The 17,247-nt window shown below is 35.0% G+C and overlaps 1 protein-coding gene across 2 annotated transcripts in view; it reads left to right on the top strand.

Annotated features, from left to right (window-relative positions):
• Nucleotides 1–17,247, top strand: part of PHTF2 (putative homeodomain transcription factor 2) — a 114,618-nt gene that overhangs the window by 62,162 nt on the left and 35,209 nt on the right. For both annotated transcript variants that reach the window (XM_040644321.1, XM_040644322.1), the window contains exons 3-7: nt 1,911–1,967; nt 7,455–7,524; nt 8,105–8,263; nt 13,286–13,451; nt 14,392–14,556. In XM_040644321.1, coding sequence (XP_040500255.1) covers nt 1,911–1,967; nt 7,455–7,524; nt 8,105–8,263; nt 13,286–13,451; nt 14,392–14,556 — 617 coding nt within the window. The remainder of the gene's footprint in view (nt 1–1,910; nt 1,968–7,454; nt 7,525–8,104; nt 8,264–13,285; nt 13,452–14,391; nt 14,557–17,247) is intronic.

Raw genomic sequence — 17,247 nt, 5'->3', positions numbered from 1 at the left:
ATATATTCCCATGTCCATATTCTTTTTCTTTTTTTTTTTAAGATATTTATTTATTTGACATGACAGAGACAGCCAGTGAGAGAGAGAACAGAAGCAGGGGGAGTGGGAGAGGAAGAAGCAGGCTCCCAGCGGAGGAGCCTGACATGGGGCTTGATCCGCTGGGATCACGCCCTGAGCCGAAGGCAGATGCTTAACTACTGCACCACCCAGGCGCCCCTCCCATGTCCATATTCTTGTCATCTTGAAATAAAAATAGAGTTCTTTTTAAAGAGAATTTAATGCATTCTTTTGTACATGAAAACAAAATACTGCCAGAATAATCATTAAAATGTATTGGTACCTATCTTTTATTAGTTTGGGTTATTGTTTCACTAAAATATGTGCAGTGCCACTGAAATAGTTGCACATTTTAAAAATAAGTTTTGATTGGATTAAACCCAGTCATTCTGAATTATCAAGTTAAAGCAGAATTGCTCTTGTGGAATCTGTGTCCCCATACTTACCTTTTCTGGTTTTAAAAAGGATGATTGTTTGATTGAATTTAAAATTTGGGAGGGCAAAGGACAACCAGTCATTGCAGGTCAGCTCTGCCATTAAGTCCAACCAATTGGTTATTGCTAATCTATCCTGCTTTAGAGAGAGACTCATGGCAGTTTGGTTACAGTTCAGTCCATGTAGCTTGGTCTAGGTGTTCTAAGATTTTAATTTGCAGCTTATATTATATCACAAAGCGGTTTTAAAAATAAGAAAGGAGTCACAGGAAATTGATGAAAAAGAGAAAAGGATTGAAAGGACCAGAGAAGTTTGTATGAATAAGATGATGTGTAAGAGAGAATAATTGAAATGAAGGGCACTTATGGAGTCATGTAATCATTTTATTCTACCCCCTTCATGTCTGTCTTTAACACATCTTGGATTCTCAGTTTCTCATTTCTTGAAACAAGATTTTAAAAAAATGTATAGATAAAAAAACTATTGGGTAGAATGATGTTTTGAGTCAGAAAATACTCTTTCCTGAATATCCTCATAATATCCGTGCCTGTCTCTGGTCTCTGTCTGTCTTATCTCATAATTGTAATTAACTGAAGCAATTTTAATTTCTCAGGATTCTAATTTTCAATTAACGGTAAAAGGGAAAATCCTCAGTTAAAACTATAAACTAATGACCCATTTCAGTGTCCCATTGGACACTGGGAATTAAGGTGCTGGGGACAGTAGGTGTTAACAGCAAAGAACTTAGAGACAGATAGTAGGAATGGTTTGTTCATCCTGCCCAGGTGAAGGTATAGTTCAGAGAACTTTCCATCATCTTGAGAGCGATGGGGATAGAAGCTAAAAGGAATTCTACTTCTTGATGTTTACCCTGTGTCTTCAATCATTTTCAAGACTTTATTTTCCAATTTAAACAGTAATCCACGTGGTAATCCTGATCTACATGTTAATGAATTTTTAGTTCTGTAGCATTTGTTTTCTTTAAAAATAACTCCATAAAGAAATTATTATTGGTAGTTTTTTCTTGGAGGTACCAGAGCTGTGTTTATTTAAAATGAAGGATTTCCTGGGGCAGTGGTTCTCAAACTTCAGTAGTGTATCAAAATCATCTAGAGGAATTTTTAAAACACAGATAGTTGGGTGCCACAGCCATATTACTGATTCAGCAGCTCTGGGGTAAGGCTGGAGAGTTTGCATTTTCAGTAAGTTCCCAGGTGATACTAAAACTGCTGGTCCTGAAACTGTACCTTTGAGAACTACTGCAGCACAATACCGATCCCAGAAGTCTGAGACAAAGTTGAATCTACTCTGTGCTGAATGAATGCTGAGTTGTTTATAATGCAAGCAGAGTTATACCTATTGGACAGGTACCAACAACAATCATTTAATGCAGTGTTGTATTTTATTTATTTTCATAGATTGGAGCATATGATCAACAAATATGGGAAAAATCTGTTGAACAAAGAGAAATCAAGGTAACAAGTTTATTTCATTTTGTATATTCTGAAACATAGTTCTATAAATTGATTATTAGCCACATTTTATTTTTTATCTTTCCATACACTTTTAAGGTATAAATATTACTTATTCTATCCAAACTTTTAAATAAAGAGGTAAACTCTTGTGCAGGCATAGTTATGTGTCTTTACCTCTGATGTTTTTCTTTGTTTTTTGTTTTTTTTTTTGCTTTTTAGCATCTTTCTGTTCTTTTAAAATTTAATTTCTAATTATTTTTTATCAGCTCTCTTCCCCTTTCACTTGTCACCTTATACTTCTAGTTTGCTTTTCCTCCCTTTTGATGCTGTCATTGCTCTGTACAGTTTATTAAACTGGTAAGTGTTTCAGGACTTTTCCCGCCTGAGTGATCCTGTCAAATGCTGCTCTGCTTCATTGAGATCTGCTTTTAGTGCTACTAACAGAATGACTTGGACGCAAGTAGAGTCGCTGAAGAGTTGGTCATGTTTTAAAAGAACTTAGGAAAGTAAAGCATTAATCAAAATGTTTTGTAGTAGGTGGTTTCTTCTTGAACATGTTGATAAGCCATTCTCCATAGGCTACCTTGCTAGCATGAAAACTATTTTTCAACTAAATTTGTTCTGTTTCTCAGCAATTGCTCCTTTTTGATAATAAGATTTATATCTTTCATTTGCATAGATAATACTAATCCGTGTGTTCCTGCACGAGCTAAATTTAATCTGAGCCCAGAGAATGTTACTTTAGCGACTTGACATTTTCTATTTTGTATGAAAAGGTTTATGTTAGATTGGAAACCAGTGTCTATAGTTTTTTAAAAAATCTGTCAAAAAAAAATCTCAGTGTTTAGACAACTTAGTCATCTGTGATAAAGAACAAAATTCTTTGCCATTGGTCAATTTTAATCTTTAAACTATTTTCATGTAGAATTAAATTTGCCATAAGTACCTGCTATGTATTAAATACAAGATTAAATCATGGAAAAGATGGAGTGGATTATAATTTTATAGATGAGATTCATAATTACAAATGAGATCGATTCAGTTTAGGTCTCTGTTGGGGAGTGCAGGGGAAAGCAGCCCTGGGGAGGTTAGGAAAGACTTCTCAGAGGAAGTGACTCATGAGCTGAGTTTGACAGACATTAGGGAAAATGAGGAAAACATTCCAGACAGAAGAGCATATGAAAATAAACATGCAGGAAAGGAGCATGACTGACTGAGGAATCCTCTAGGAGCTTGACCGGTAATAGCTTGGATGGAGGAAGGAGATTGGGGTGGTTAGGCATGAAACTAGAAAGGAAAATGGGAGTCAGAATGTGCAGGGGCTTGACTGTCTCACCCGGAAGAGTCTGGACATAATCTGGAAAACAATGAGGGAGACATTTAAGGATTTCAAACAGAAAAAGTTATGTGATTAAATTTGTGTTGTAGAAGCTTCACTCAGGCAGCACCAAGTGTGGTGGGAAACACTAGAAGAGGAACAGGTTTAATATTGTGCTGTAGAAATACTTAGGTGGTACTTCAGAGAGAGATTGGGAGTCCTTGGTATGAAAGTGTGTGTGTATATATAAGTATGTGTATATGTGTGCTATATGTATTTATTATAACACATTATACAGATGCAGCTATAGGAATGAGATTTACACTGGTTGATGACAGGAAAAGGCTGAGAACAGAATACTGGGAAATATTTAATGGATAGATAAAGGAGGAGATATAAGTGAAGGAGGTAAGAGATCCCTGAGACAGTAGTCTGGCAGGAGTATCACGAAGAGTAAGAATACTGAAGCAAATAAAGAGCCCTGCAGACTTAGTAAGATGCCTTGAAACCTTTTAAGCCGCTCATCACAAAATACTACATTCCTCACTTTGAGAACTAGTTTAATGCCTAAACAGAGGTTAGGGTAATGGAGGATTATGTTAGCCATTCCTTGGTGCATTGACAGGATGAACTTGGAGAAGGCTAAGAACTATAACTTTTTTCTCAAATATGTCTTTTAAAGATAGTATTTTGTAATTGTAAGTGAAGAATTAAAAACAGTATTAAAGCTTACTCTTACTATTTTGAATTAAATAAAGGGGTCAATTTGTTGATAAGCCTAAAACTTTAATTCCATTCTTGCTAAACATTTTGGTGGAGGCAGATTATTTATAGTGCAAAATAATTTTGCATTTATTCTAAGGAAGGTAGAGAAATAACTGTGGTTTATTAATATTAATATTTGATTTAAAAGAAGCCCAAAACACTGTACAGGTCCTTAGAAAAACACTATATGGAATGTGTTGAGTTTGTCCCCTGTAATCGGTTGTCTGTCACAGCAATGAGCAGCAACTAAAGAAACCAAAGAAAGCTATAAAAATATATCCCTCGGAAATGTTTATTTTTTTAAAATTGAAGACCCTTAGGTGATATTGCTAAAGTTTTTTATAAGTTGCAAATTATTTTTTCCTTGAACATTTTAGAAATTATAGCCAAAACGTCCATTTTCTGTTCACTTTGACCCAAATTTAAAAGTAAATGTGAAATTTCCCCCAGTTTTAGTACTTACTAGAGTTATAGAGCTTCAGTAAAAAGAACCATGCTATTTAAAGTCATTATAGAGGAAAAACAGGATGGGGGAAACTAAATAGGATTTCTGGAAAGTGAAACTTATGGTTACGTCCTTTGGTGGAGTCACAGTATTATAATAGTTCCATGCATGGGACGTCTGCATCGTTGAACAGAGTACTTTCTAAATTTAAACAGCTGTTACAAGCTTTTTGGCTCAGCATTATCTGTGTACTTACAGATTTTTAAAAAATTCAAAACTTCATACAATTTGTGTTATTGTGCCTTAGGAATGTACTGTAAGAGTTTAAGTGTATATTCAATAAAGAATATATTACTTGGATTCTTGGAAATTAATTGCCTTTATAGTGCCTGATTGTTTCTACTCTCTAGTTAAGTTAATAGTTATTAAAATCTTTTCTTTGGAACTTAGTTTTCATTTTTTGTTTGTTCATTTAAACTTTTTGATTGTCCATAATGAGAGTCCTGAAAGCTATGCTATTTTGCATGAATATAGTTTACTCTAAACCAATTTAAAATACTCCAACTTAAAATATCTACTTAATTAAAATCAGATTTTATGAATGCTTATGTATGGGTGCTAATATTTTTTATTTTTGTGATTGAAATCAATATTAGAAGATCTGTCAGTGAAATTTCTCTTTCTTTTTCTTATTTTAAACCCTCTAAATATTCTGATAGGTTACTGTGAAAGGGAATTTTATCAAAACTGGCAGTTATTTTAAATAATAAATAAATAAATAAATAAATAAATAAATAAATAAATAAATAAATAAGGGGTGCCTGGGTGGCTTAGTTGGTTAAGTGTGACTCTTGATTTTGTCTCAGGTCATGATCTCAGGGTTGTGAGATCAAGCCCCATGTCAGGCTCTGCGCTGGGCGTGGAACTTGTTTAAGATTCGCTCTCTCCCTCTCCTTCTGCCTCTCTCCCTTCCCCAGTTTATGGGCACATACTCTCTCACTCTCTCTCAAAATAAATACAAAAATAAATAAAACTGGCAATTGTGCTGTGACTCTACAATGTAGCTCAAAATAAATGTTTTAATAAAATATTAAATAGGAAATGAACCACATACGATAAAAGTCAAGAAGAATAAATATGTTGAAAAACAACACAATTGCATAAATCAAGTTAATTTACTGTTCCTCTCATAAGGACTTTATACACTATAACTGACGCCCAAACATAACTTATCTAGCACACATTTTCTCAGTGAGGCACATCACAGCCTTCTTTACACCTAGGAACACTAGACCGCACCTTAGTACTGTGCTTGAGGTCCATTTTTAAACAACAAAATTACCAGCAAGGAGTACAAAAAAAGCAAAAGCCAGCACTAAATTGACTGTAAAAAGGATGCTTATTTTCAGCATGAGAGTTGAAATAAGAAGGCAGATTGTTGCCTTGTTTGACTGCAGCTGGGAATGTGCACATTGGGTGACTCAAACTTTTTGCCACTCTTACTTTGTGCATGACTGCAAATGACTGCAAAAGCACAGCAAGTATTGATTTGAGAATAAAATAAATTTGCAAATATAGAATCTATGAATATGAGGATCAACTATATATAAAATTACCTTGGCTATGTCTTCTGTCCTCTTTTCTTCTCTTTTGTTTTTATACCTCTGAGTAGTTTTCTGCTTCACATGGACAGACTATTTGAAGGGGTTCAGCAGTTAATTGCTTCTTGATTTCAGGGTACATTTTGGTTTAAACATCTCAGTTGATTCTGAGCTCAAATAGTCTCCTCTTCTTTGTTTTAGATGCGAACAGTACTTAATTAAATTTTTCCCTTAGGGGTCATTGTTATTTGGATCAGGACCAAACAATTTATTGCACAGTTACTTGATTAATTGAATGAATAGTAAACAAATCATCTAAACACTGCGTCATATCTCAGCACTTGGCTCCTGAGGAATTTAGCCTAAGCTCTTTCAATTCTTAACATCCTAGTTTTAAGTGTGATTTTTTTTTCAATGATTTTGATCTCTACCCTTATTCCCACTCCGTACACTGCTGGCAGAAACTTAATCTTAGTGTTCAGTAATTCCGAGTTTAAACTAATTCAATTTGTGACTTCTGCTTTTCCCTCCTCCTCCACCTGGGCATGGCGTCTAAGTTCTAAGGTGACTAGGTGGCATTGTGGTCTCATTAGTGGTTGGCATGTGAACATAGTGGCGACCCTGAGATACGCATCATCCTCTCTGGGTCTCAGCTAATAACCGCCCCCCACATTCTGGCATCAGCTGAGAAGTCTGCATCCCTGTCTGTCCCCAGGCTTTGTGAGCCACTGCTTCCTGCAGCAACTCCCCCCATCACACCGTGAGGGCCTTTTCAGGACCCCTGCTCTCCCAACCAGCCTCAGCACACTCTCCTGTGCAAATCTGGGGCCAACACAGTCTCGTGGACCATCTCAGACTACACATCCAAATTGGGTGGTAGTGATAGTCTTTGTTCTAGAATTTTACTTTTAGTAATAAACAGGCCTTCCCTGTTATACACATTCCTAAATTTATCCTTTTGGAAAGTAATAAAATTTATTACAATACTACAGTTATGTTCCAATTGTAACAAATATATAATATGTTATATTTTTGTCTAGTATATTAAAGTTTTTTTATTGAAATCTTTAGAATTTGATTATTTTCTGTTATTCTGGATTAAAAAATATATCTATTGAATTCCAATACTATTTTTTTATTGAGGTATAATTGACATATAGGATTATATTACTTTTAGGTATACAGCATAATGATTCAATATTTGTATATGTTGAGAAATAAATTGTATTTATTGAGAAATGATACCACAATAAGTAGTTAACATCTATCCCCTTGCACAGTTACAAAGATTTTTTTTTTCTTGTGATGAGGACTTCTAAGATCTACTCTCTTACTAATACTACTTTAATATATTATAGGGTTTAAGGAATAAACCAAAGAAAACAGCACATGTGAAACCAGACCTCATAGATGTTGATCTTGTAAGAGGTGAGTCTTGAATAAGTAAAAGCTTAATGTAATTAGAAATTGACCTTGAAGGAACAATTCAAAGTGGGTTAGGTATATGTTTGTAGAAATAAAAGCAACGTGAGCATAAGTGAAGGCAGGAATAGTATAAGAAAGGGATAATGGAGATATTTAAATACCACTGACCAGTCTTTACTGCCACGAGAGATCAGTCCAAGAAATAATAAAAAGAAAAGAATACCAACTTGTATTTGCCTAACAAGCTATATGGCTTGGTCATAAAAGGTAAAGTGGTAACTTTTAATTCCTAATTGGAACTGACATTTGAGCATTGTCTTATATTTATAAAACATGTGGGAGAAATTCTGCTGTTATTTCAGTTAAAAATAGTTTTTTTCAGAGTACCTGAGTTAATATTAATATGATAGCATGAAGAATGTTTTTAAACGTGTCTACTACCCAAAATTGGGCATTTCTCACTCACAGTGTAATGCAAAATAAAATTAGACATGTTTTTTTGTTCTTCAAATGTTGAAATTTTTTCTCTAAGGAAATTAAAGAATGATAAATGTACTCTGTGATTTTATTTTACTTTTTTCAGGGTCTGCATTTGCTAAAGCAAAACCTGAAAGTCCTTGGACTTCTCTGACTAGAAAGGGAATTGTTCGAGTTGTGTTTTTCCCCTTTTTCTTCCGGTGGTGGTTACAAGTAACATCAAAAGTCATCTTTTTCTGGCTTCTTGTCCTTTATCTTCTGCAAGGTATAATTAAGTGAAAGAAATTCATTTTGCTTTTAACTTTCAGGATGTTATGTTTTTAGGGTTACTAAGGCTTTTTAAAAAACATACACTTATTATACTGAGTATGAAGATACGCATTTATTGTGATATTTCATTTAATAAGACACAGCTGGTTTGGTATTAAAAATGTTTGAGAAAACAGCAGTTATTTTCCAGTATAATTTTATGAAAATAAGAATCTGTGGATGGCTAAAGACAAGTACAGATTGAGAGGAATTTAACAACTAGAAAAGTCTCTTCAAATGCACATACATACCATATATACCTTCCACACTGGTCTTTTTTTATACAAGCTGTATGAGTTCATTTTTCCTGTCTCAGCCATGTTTTCTCTTTTCTTTTAACCATTGTGTTCTGAGACTGTCCTCATTCTGTACTGAGAGTCTATACCCCATTTTCTGACCACTCTTCAGATTCTCATTTAATTCTCACAACCACCACGCAGGGAAGTGAACTGTAGGTACTGGTATTATGCCTAGCTGATGGAAAGGGGACCCAAAGGACATGAGGGCCCGAAATCACACAGTCTGCAGGTGCGGTAGAGTCCAGATTCAAGTCTAAGCAGTCAGATGGCAGAGCCACATTCTGCACAATCCATCACGCTGCCTCCCAGCACAGTAGCCCTCTGGTGCCCAGTCAGAGCCGTAGCGTATAACACGTAATACGCGACGCTGTAGAGTGCTTGAGGCGTGAAGAAGACATCACTCACATCCCAGTGCTCTAATAAAAGCAATGATTTTAATTTAGTGGGTACCGTTTCAGTCTTTCTAATGGCTTGCTTTTTAAAAAAATGGTTGTAATCCTGAATGATTATTTAAATATATTTTATCAGCACACTCTAAGTGAAAAGATAAATATCCTTTTTTTTTTCCAGATAAATGTCTTTTAAGTAAATGAAAATGTAATAAAACCTACAGACTTTTATTTAGGTAAAGTTGTTTCTTTTAAGCCAGGGCACATCTTATACACATAAAAGGGAGTGAACTCTGAAGATTTGTGATTTTTATCAATAGAATATGTGTGCTTTTCTGATTAAAGAAATGATGAATGTTCATTGCAGAAAATTTGGAAAATGTGGGAAAAAATTTAAAAAAAACTACCCATAATCCTGCCTTTCAGTTTACTTTGTAACATTTTTAAATGTTGAGATTATTCTGTGTAAACAGTTGTATTTTTTTGCCTTATGTCATCACAACTATCAGGCTTAAAAATACATTTTTAAATTATTGTAAAATATTCTACCCTACATCATTGTTGGACATTTAAGCTTTTTGCTGCCTTTTGCTATCATAAGGTTCAAGCATTGCAACTAGAAGTTCACATATTGTGTCTGAAATTCACTTACTGGCTTGTCTACATTTAATAAGACAGGTTAGATCAGACATATTAAAGATATTTTTCAGTTCAGAGCCAGAGTTTAACATTATAAGTGTTCATAAGTGATAAACACTGAATATTCTCCTAGTAAAGCTTGAAGAAATGACTTAACCTGCTTTGAGTCACAGCCAGTGACAAAATGATGGTATGACCCTTAATGACCCTCAGGAATCTGCTGTTACCTCTCCAAACCCCTGTGCCTCCATCTTTTTGCATATAAAAGTAAGGTGCAGTGCTCTGAGTTAAGACCTCATTTTCTAGCCCACCCTTATCTCCTAAAAGGTAGAAAGTATCATGTGCAGTCAGATTTGATTTTGTATAACTACGTATAGTTTTTTATTTCAATTACATACCTTTTAAGTATCTCAACTATGTATTCTCAACTCCATTTATGCTTTTTGCTTATATTATTTCTCACCCAGATTACTGCGGAGAGCCCTTATATCTTCTACCTTCTGCCCGTTTACCTTTTAAATTGCAAATTCAAATCAGCCACTTAAAGTGTAAATCTCTTTCTAGTTACCATTGCCTTCAAGAGGAAAGCCAAGTTTTTAGTCAGTCCCTTGTTGAATCTCTGCCCAGGTTTTACCAGACTAAATTAGCTCTTTGCTCTTCCTTTTTTGTGTTGTTATGTGTTTTGTTTTGTTTTGTTTTGTTTTGTTTTGTTTTTTAAGCCCTGTATGCCTTTGAATGTGCAACTCTGTTTGTTTGGGTGGCCCCTCCTTTTGCCTTATATTTACCTAGTCTGCATCTACTTGTTCTCTCCGCTAGACTAGGCATCAGGTGCCATCTTCTTTGAGAATCCTTTCCTAGCCGCCCCTCTGCCCCCCCCCCCGGCAATTTAGCTATAGGTCTTTCTGTGTATATTATAGCACTCTTCATAGGTATTGTATTAGTTTCCTTGGCTGCCATAACAAAATACCACAGACTGTGTGGCTTAAGCAACAAAGATTTCTTTCTCACAGTCTGGAGGCTGGAAGTCTGAGATCATTGTGCCATCAGGTTGGTGTCTGGTGAGGTTCCTCTCCTACTGACTTGTGGATGGCTGCCTTCTCACTGTGTCCTCACGTGGTCTTTCTGCTGTGTGTGAGCAAAGAGAGATCTCTGGTGTCTCTTTGTCTTAAAAGGACATCAGCCCTGTTGGACTAAGGCTCTGTCCTTATGACTTCATTCGACCTTTATTACATCCATATAGGCACTGTAGGGCTTCAACATATGAACGGGGGGGGGGGCACAGTGTAGTCCGTTATAAGCATTTTGTTTCTTTTTTTCCTGAATTGAGGAGGGGCAGGGAACAGAGACTATGTCTCATTCGTCTTACTACTGCCAGTGCCTAGCATCTGCCACTAAACCTCAAAGATTGACAAACCTAAAAATTAAACTTTAGATATTTTATATTTCTGACGATTATCCCTGGAGTTCTGCTTGGCCAGTATGTGAAGTCCTGCCTTGGAAATTTTGTGCCTAATAAAACATTTTGCCTTAGTTGAGGCTCTTGGAGGAATCTGTAGAAGTACTGCCCAGCAAAAATCTCTAGTAGTTCTTTCTAGGTCACAGGACTTCATTAAATGATGGAGAAGTATAACTTAGCATTATATAAGAGAAGTGAGTGATTTCTTCTTAACCCTTCACTCAAAGGGGAACAAGAGGTTGGAGGTTATACAAGAAACTCTGAACCTCTTAAGTAGGATTTGCATCCCCTTTCTTTTTAAAGATAGTTAATGATAGTGAATAAAAGTACTATTTGCCAGTGTTAGCTACACATTTACTTATGTAAGGAGCTTTTCAAAGTGTTTTTATATGTATTACCTCACATGAATTTATAGTACCTATATCCTGTTTTATGGTACAAAAAATAAACCAAGGCTCAAAAAGGTAAAGGAATTTAATAAAGGTCAAATTAGAGTTCATATTAAAGACAACAAAAACTCTATACTTTTCAAAATTCTGGACTCTGTTATAAAACAACTAGAGAATTTGAGTTAAATTCCAGAGTAATTCATAAAAATGATTGGCATTTTTAAAAAATTTAAGTTTTTTTTTTCTTTTTAAAGAAACTTATTCAGGAGAATATAAAGCTGAAAGTTGTGTTTGTGATACCTCTTAAACACATGCTAGGAGGTAAACTTACATCTTGGTATGCTAGAATCCTTTCTTTCAGTTGCAGGTAGCAAAAACCAAATGCACACTAGCTTTTGCAAAAAGTGTTGGTTTTTTTGTTTGTTTTTACTGTTGATCATAAAAATTTTCAAAAAAACCCCAGGAAACTAGATAGGCTAGTACAAAAACAATAACTGGGATACCCAATTGTTCAGTTTGCTTGAGACTGTCCAACTGTCCAAACCTACTTGCGTCATCCTGGTGCTTGTATTAAGAGCTCTCCTTTCACTCTCAAAAGAGTCCTGATTTACATGATAAGCTATGTAGTCGTTCTAAATAGCATATGCCCATCTTTTTGATTAAATCATTATTAATATTTTAGAATATTTGCTTAATATATTTTGTTAAAGTAAATTATATACATCATGATGTTTGACTCCTGAATACATCAACATGCGTCTCTTCTAAATATGCACATTACATAAGCACATTATAACAATCACACCTAACAAAATGAACAAAAATCTCCTAATTTTCAAATTCTCCAGTTGTTCCAAAACAGAGTTAGGAACTCCTAGGCGCTGTGTTCCAGCATTGCTGGATCTACTGGCTCAGATGATATCTTCACTTTTTATACTGTTGATTTTGTTCTCATCGTGCTGGTCTCATTCTTAAGGAGGTGGCTGAGGTGGCCCCTGACAATTTCATATTTCCATAGTTCTTAGTGTTTGTGATGTAGGAGAAAGACCTTCTTTCCAAATACCTGTATTAATCCCTGAAAAAGAGATTCTGATTGGTCCTGCTAAGGTTACATGCCCATTTCATTATTAATCCCCATGCCCAGAATTAAGACTCTGGTAAGACTAGATTACACATCTATCCCTGAAGTGGGATAAATAAGACAATTTGATTGACAGATAGAGGAGGCCGACTCCCAAAAGATAGAGAGACTTAATGTCTGGAAAGTGTAGAAGATGCTGAGCAGGCAGAAACAAGATTTCTTCTTCGTGTGGCAGTGGTTAGCACTGGTGAGTGTTTACTGGTTTCCCTGAAAAATATACCCAAGTAAATTTGTTATTATTTCTGAGCAGATAAATCTCTATTTGAAAAGAAGCTCTTTATAGCCTTATTACACACCTATCATAGACTTCCTTGTTTGTAAAACAAAGACATTAAGTGCACTAGAGGTTAGTGGTTCTTTTGATTCTCTGTGATCTTATCAGGAATGCCCTTAGATTCATATGCAGCGGGTTTTCATTGCAGCGTGAAAATGTGTACTTTAGAGACTATGTTGGATGTTATCTTGCTCCAGGAGTTTATTACCGAGTAGTGTGGTTAGCAGGTGGCAAACAGAAAGTCTGAAAGAGCTTGTCTGCAGTAACATTTTTAACTTATTTAAATTTAGAAAAGTAATTTGGCAAGAAGCAATGTTAGAACAATTTTTCAAGTTTTGAAGAAGTGACTATCAGATCTATAATTATACATATTTTCTTTCCCTTTTTGTAGTTGCTGCAGTAGTATTGTTCTGTTCCGCTTCTAGCCCACATAGCATACCTCTGACGGAAGTGATCGGGCCAGTATGGCTGATGCTGCTCCTTGGAACCGTGCACTGCCAGATCGTGTCCACAAGGACACCAAAGCCCCCTCTCAGCACAGGGGGTAAAAGAAGAAGGTACTCTGTTCAAAGCAATCTTTTTGTGGATTTGTGTAATTTGAATCTAAGATTTTTCGTGACTCGAATAAACTGTTATCTTATAAAGTCATTCTTTCAAATAGAGCAGGAAGCTTCAGAGTAAACTACCAAACGATTTAGTTTCCGTTTGTGCTTCAAGGCCATTGTGAGACCACATACCTGTTTTTGTTGTTTTTGTTGTCTTTCCTAAAGCTCATTTCCAAAGCTCATTTCCCTAATACCATTGTAGGGAATATATTAGTTGGAATTGCTGATAATTCCCTCTGTTTACAAAATCTTGTATTTATGAGATACTTCAGCAAAAACAATAGCCAGGAAAAAAAATTAGCTGAATTCTGTTTATTAAATGCTATTCGAAGCTGTTTAATATTGCCTCTTGATTAAGTAAACATAGCAAGTCTCACTGGCCAGTCAGCACAATGGAGTTCTGTTTTAAGGGTCTTTTGGAGCAATTCCTCTTTTGAATATTGTTGCTAAGAGATTGCTACATTTGCAGTTTGGGGATGTTGAGATTTAAGCCCTTTTCGTTTTGAAGAGATAATACCTGCATTAGAGAAATAGCATTGGTGATCAGTTAGATCATAATTCTCTCTGATCTAAATTTTCTTCTTTCTTCTTCTGCAGATAAGTGGCATTCAAATAGGGAAGAAATACTTTGTAAAAATCTGTGCAATGATATCGTTACAAGCTAATGTCCACTGACGTTGTCAGTGTGAGCAAGGAACAATAACCTAACATTTATAGAAGTTGTTCTTGAATATGGACCTTGATGTTTGGATTAACTTTTCTCCAGTTAATCTGAATTTTATTGTGTATTGAAGTTCCTGTGTTTATGTTTGATCAAAATTTTGAATGTACTACCTAGAAAATGGTTGTTAACATTTTAAAGCTACTTCTCTCTTAATCTCTTCTGATGAAGGAAATTAAGAAAAGCAGCCCATTTGGAAGTCCATAGGGAAGGAGATGGTTCTAGTACCACAGATAACACACAAGAGGGAGCAGCTCAGAGCCACGGAACAAGCACCTCTTACAGCGTTGGCGCTGTGTTCAGAGATCTCTGGCATGCCGCTTTCTTTTTATCAGGGTTTGTATTTATTCAAGTCTCTATATGGCATAGACATGCACTATCCCTTTTCAGGCACTTCAGTCTCAGGTAATGAATATTAATGACTTTAACTATGACAGTCCCATTATAGATTTTGTTTTGATAAATTATAATGCTATATAGATAATGGAAAAATAGAGACCATAAAGTTTACTTTGGGTTCTGTGTAAATACGCCTCTGTGAGAATGAGTATATACCGTCAAAGTATATCTAGTTGGGATTTCTTGATTTTGATTTATTTTGTGATTTCTCAAGTACAATTTTACTTCTATTTAATTGATTATTCTATCAGCATTATAGGTCAAATTGGGCTTTTTGTGTAGTTTGTATCGCTGTAAAGATGTGCCAAGTAGGAAAATACAATTTTATAGCAAGCTGCAAAAATAAACCTAACTCAATCTTGTATTATTATTTTGAAAAGTTAATTCAGAACATTTCAGAGTTATATTACTGGTTTACATAGATATGTAATAAATTTGAAAAATGTTAAAAACTATGATCAAACTACTGAGTATGACCATAAAAGTTGCTAAGTTAGTAAATCAAGAAAAGGGATACTGCACATAACTATTTTTGATCACTTTTGTTAACTCCTCTACTAATATCATTGTTTCATCCCCTTGTGATTGTGCTCTTATGATAAAGTTTGTCATGCATTATAAAATTAAGCAGTTGTATCCTGGGATATTTTCCTTGGTTGTAATTTTGAGGGAAATTGTACAAAAGTCTAGTAGTTTGAAGTAACTATGGCATTAAGTTGGATCCCCTGACTATTCCAGCCACCTGTTCTTTGTTCAGAAAAGACTTAGGTTTTGTTTTGTTTTGTTTTGAATTTGAATTGCATCGTGTCTCTCTTTGTTAGTCTTTTTTTTTTCCTCTTAAATAAATAGCTCTCTTTCTGACAGTAGGATGTGATAATTTTATCTCTGCAAAGTCAGTTTCTTAAGCGCATTTCTCAAGACTTTCTGATGAGCAGTTATAAAACAGCACAGTGGATATGTTTTGCTTTGGGGGAATCGTTTGGTTGTTTTGGTTGTCCAAAACTGACCTCCTGTTACATATCATTCAAAATGCCTCTAGATCAGTAGGTTTTAGTGCCTTTGAAGTTCTGTTATGTTTCTCTAGTCAAATGAGATTCAGACTTCAGTTTTCTTCCTTTGGGCTGTAGAATGACCTTGACTACCAGTCATTGATAATAAAATGGCTAAATCCCTTTGGACTTATTCTCTTTAAAATGACAACTTTATAATCTAAATGTTTTTAAAGATGCACTGTTTTCAGCTGACTCATTTGGAACTGGTTTGCTAGCATATGAATGAGAATGTTTTAAATATCAGGTACAAAAAGATCTTAAGAAAAATGTTAATTTTGGAAGTTCTAAACTGAGTTCTGAAATCTTGATGATGTCTTGTTCTTTCAAGTTTTGATAAGCCAGAAAGGCCTTAAACTGAAAGTCCAACTGAGACTTTTTAAAAATTGTTTCTGGTGATAATAAATTGAAAAGCTGGATAATTCTATTAAGGTATCTGAATTAACATAACCGATGGGAAAATAAATGTAAAACCACACAAATGTCTAAGCTTTGTGTATAGTGTCTTTTGGTTTCTAGATGTTAGGGTGCAAACTACTATTTTTACATCTGTGTTTATAAGTTGGAAAGGCCCTATTTATCATTTCTAAGTACATTTCATTCTCAGGATAAAATTATTTTTTTAAACAAGACATAATATTTCTCATTTGAAAAAAAATAGAAATGATTGTAAAAGAACTCTATGAAACTGAGAAAACAAAGCCAAAGGCAGTACCAATTTAAAAAGATGTAGGAATCAACCATATTTCCTAAGTATTTAGTACTTTAATTTCAAAGAATTGTAGTCTTAAATTAGCATAATTATAATTTCTGTTAAAAAGATTGAGTAGGAAGAATTATATCTAGTTAGTATATCTCTTCAGCATAATACCTATTTCAGAATTCAGATATTAAGTTTTTTTTACATGTCCTTTAAGAAGAATTTCATCATCACAGTGTCAGTGAATAACCGTCAACATAAACTGACTTGGTGGATTAGAGACAGATGCCAGAGTAAAACCAGGTCACATGTTAACTCACACGCCTGACTGACATACCTTTTTTTTTTTTTTTTTTTTTTTTTTAAGACTGGAGGGTATTTTGGGTGGTTTTTTTTTGTTTTTAAGAGATTTATTTATTTTAGAGAGGCGGGGAGTGGAGAGGCAAAGGGAGAGAGAGTCTCACTCAAGCCGACTGCATGCTGAGTGCAGAGCCCGATGCAGGGCTCGAGCTCATGACCCTGAGATCACGACCTGAGCCGAAACCAAGAGTCGGATGCTTAACCCACTGCACCACCTAGGTGTCCCCTGACTCGCCTTAAAGATTGCTGTCCTGATTTAACCTCCATATTGAATGTTTTTAACACTTACATGGATGTTAAAGATTTAATAAATTGATTTTCTTCACATAATGGAGTACACTGTATAATGTAAGTAAGAGTGGTATGTAGTCCCACCGTAAATTTTTGGTACAAGGATTAAAATTTTGGTTTTTAATGACTGCAGTTTAAATAGTTCAGTCACTGAAGCTGTAAACTGGGTGAAGTCTGTCTCCCACAGACAAGGATGAAGACCATGTAAATGTCAGTATATCCCAGATA

This window comes from Ursus maritimus, unplaced genomic scaffold, assembly GCF_017311325.1.
Source record: "Ursus maritimus isolate PB19 unplaced genomic scaffold, ASM1731132v1 scaffold_3, whole genome shotgun sequence".
NCBI lineage: Eukaryota > Metazoa > Chordata > Mammalia > Carnivora > Ursidae > Ursus > Ursus maritimus.
Note: the sequence above shows the minus strand (reverse complement) of the source record. Positions and strands in the feature narration are given on the sequence as shown.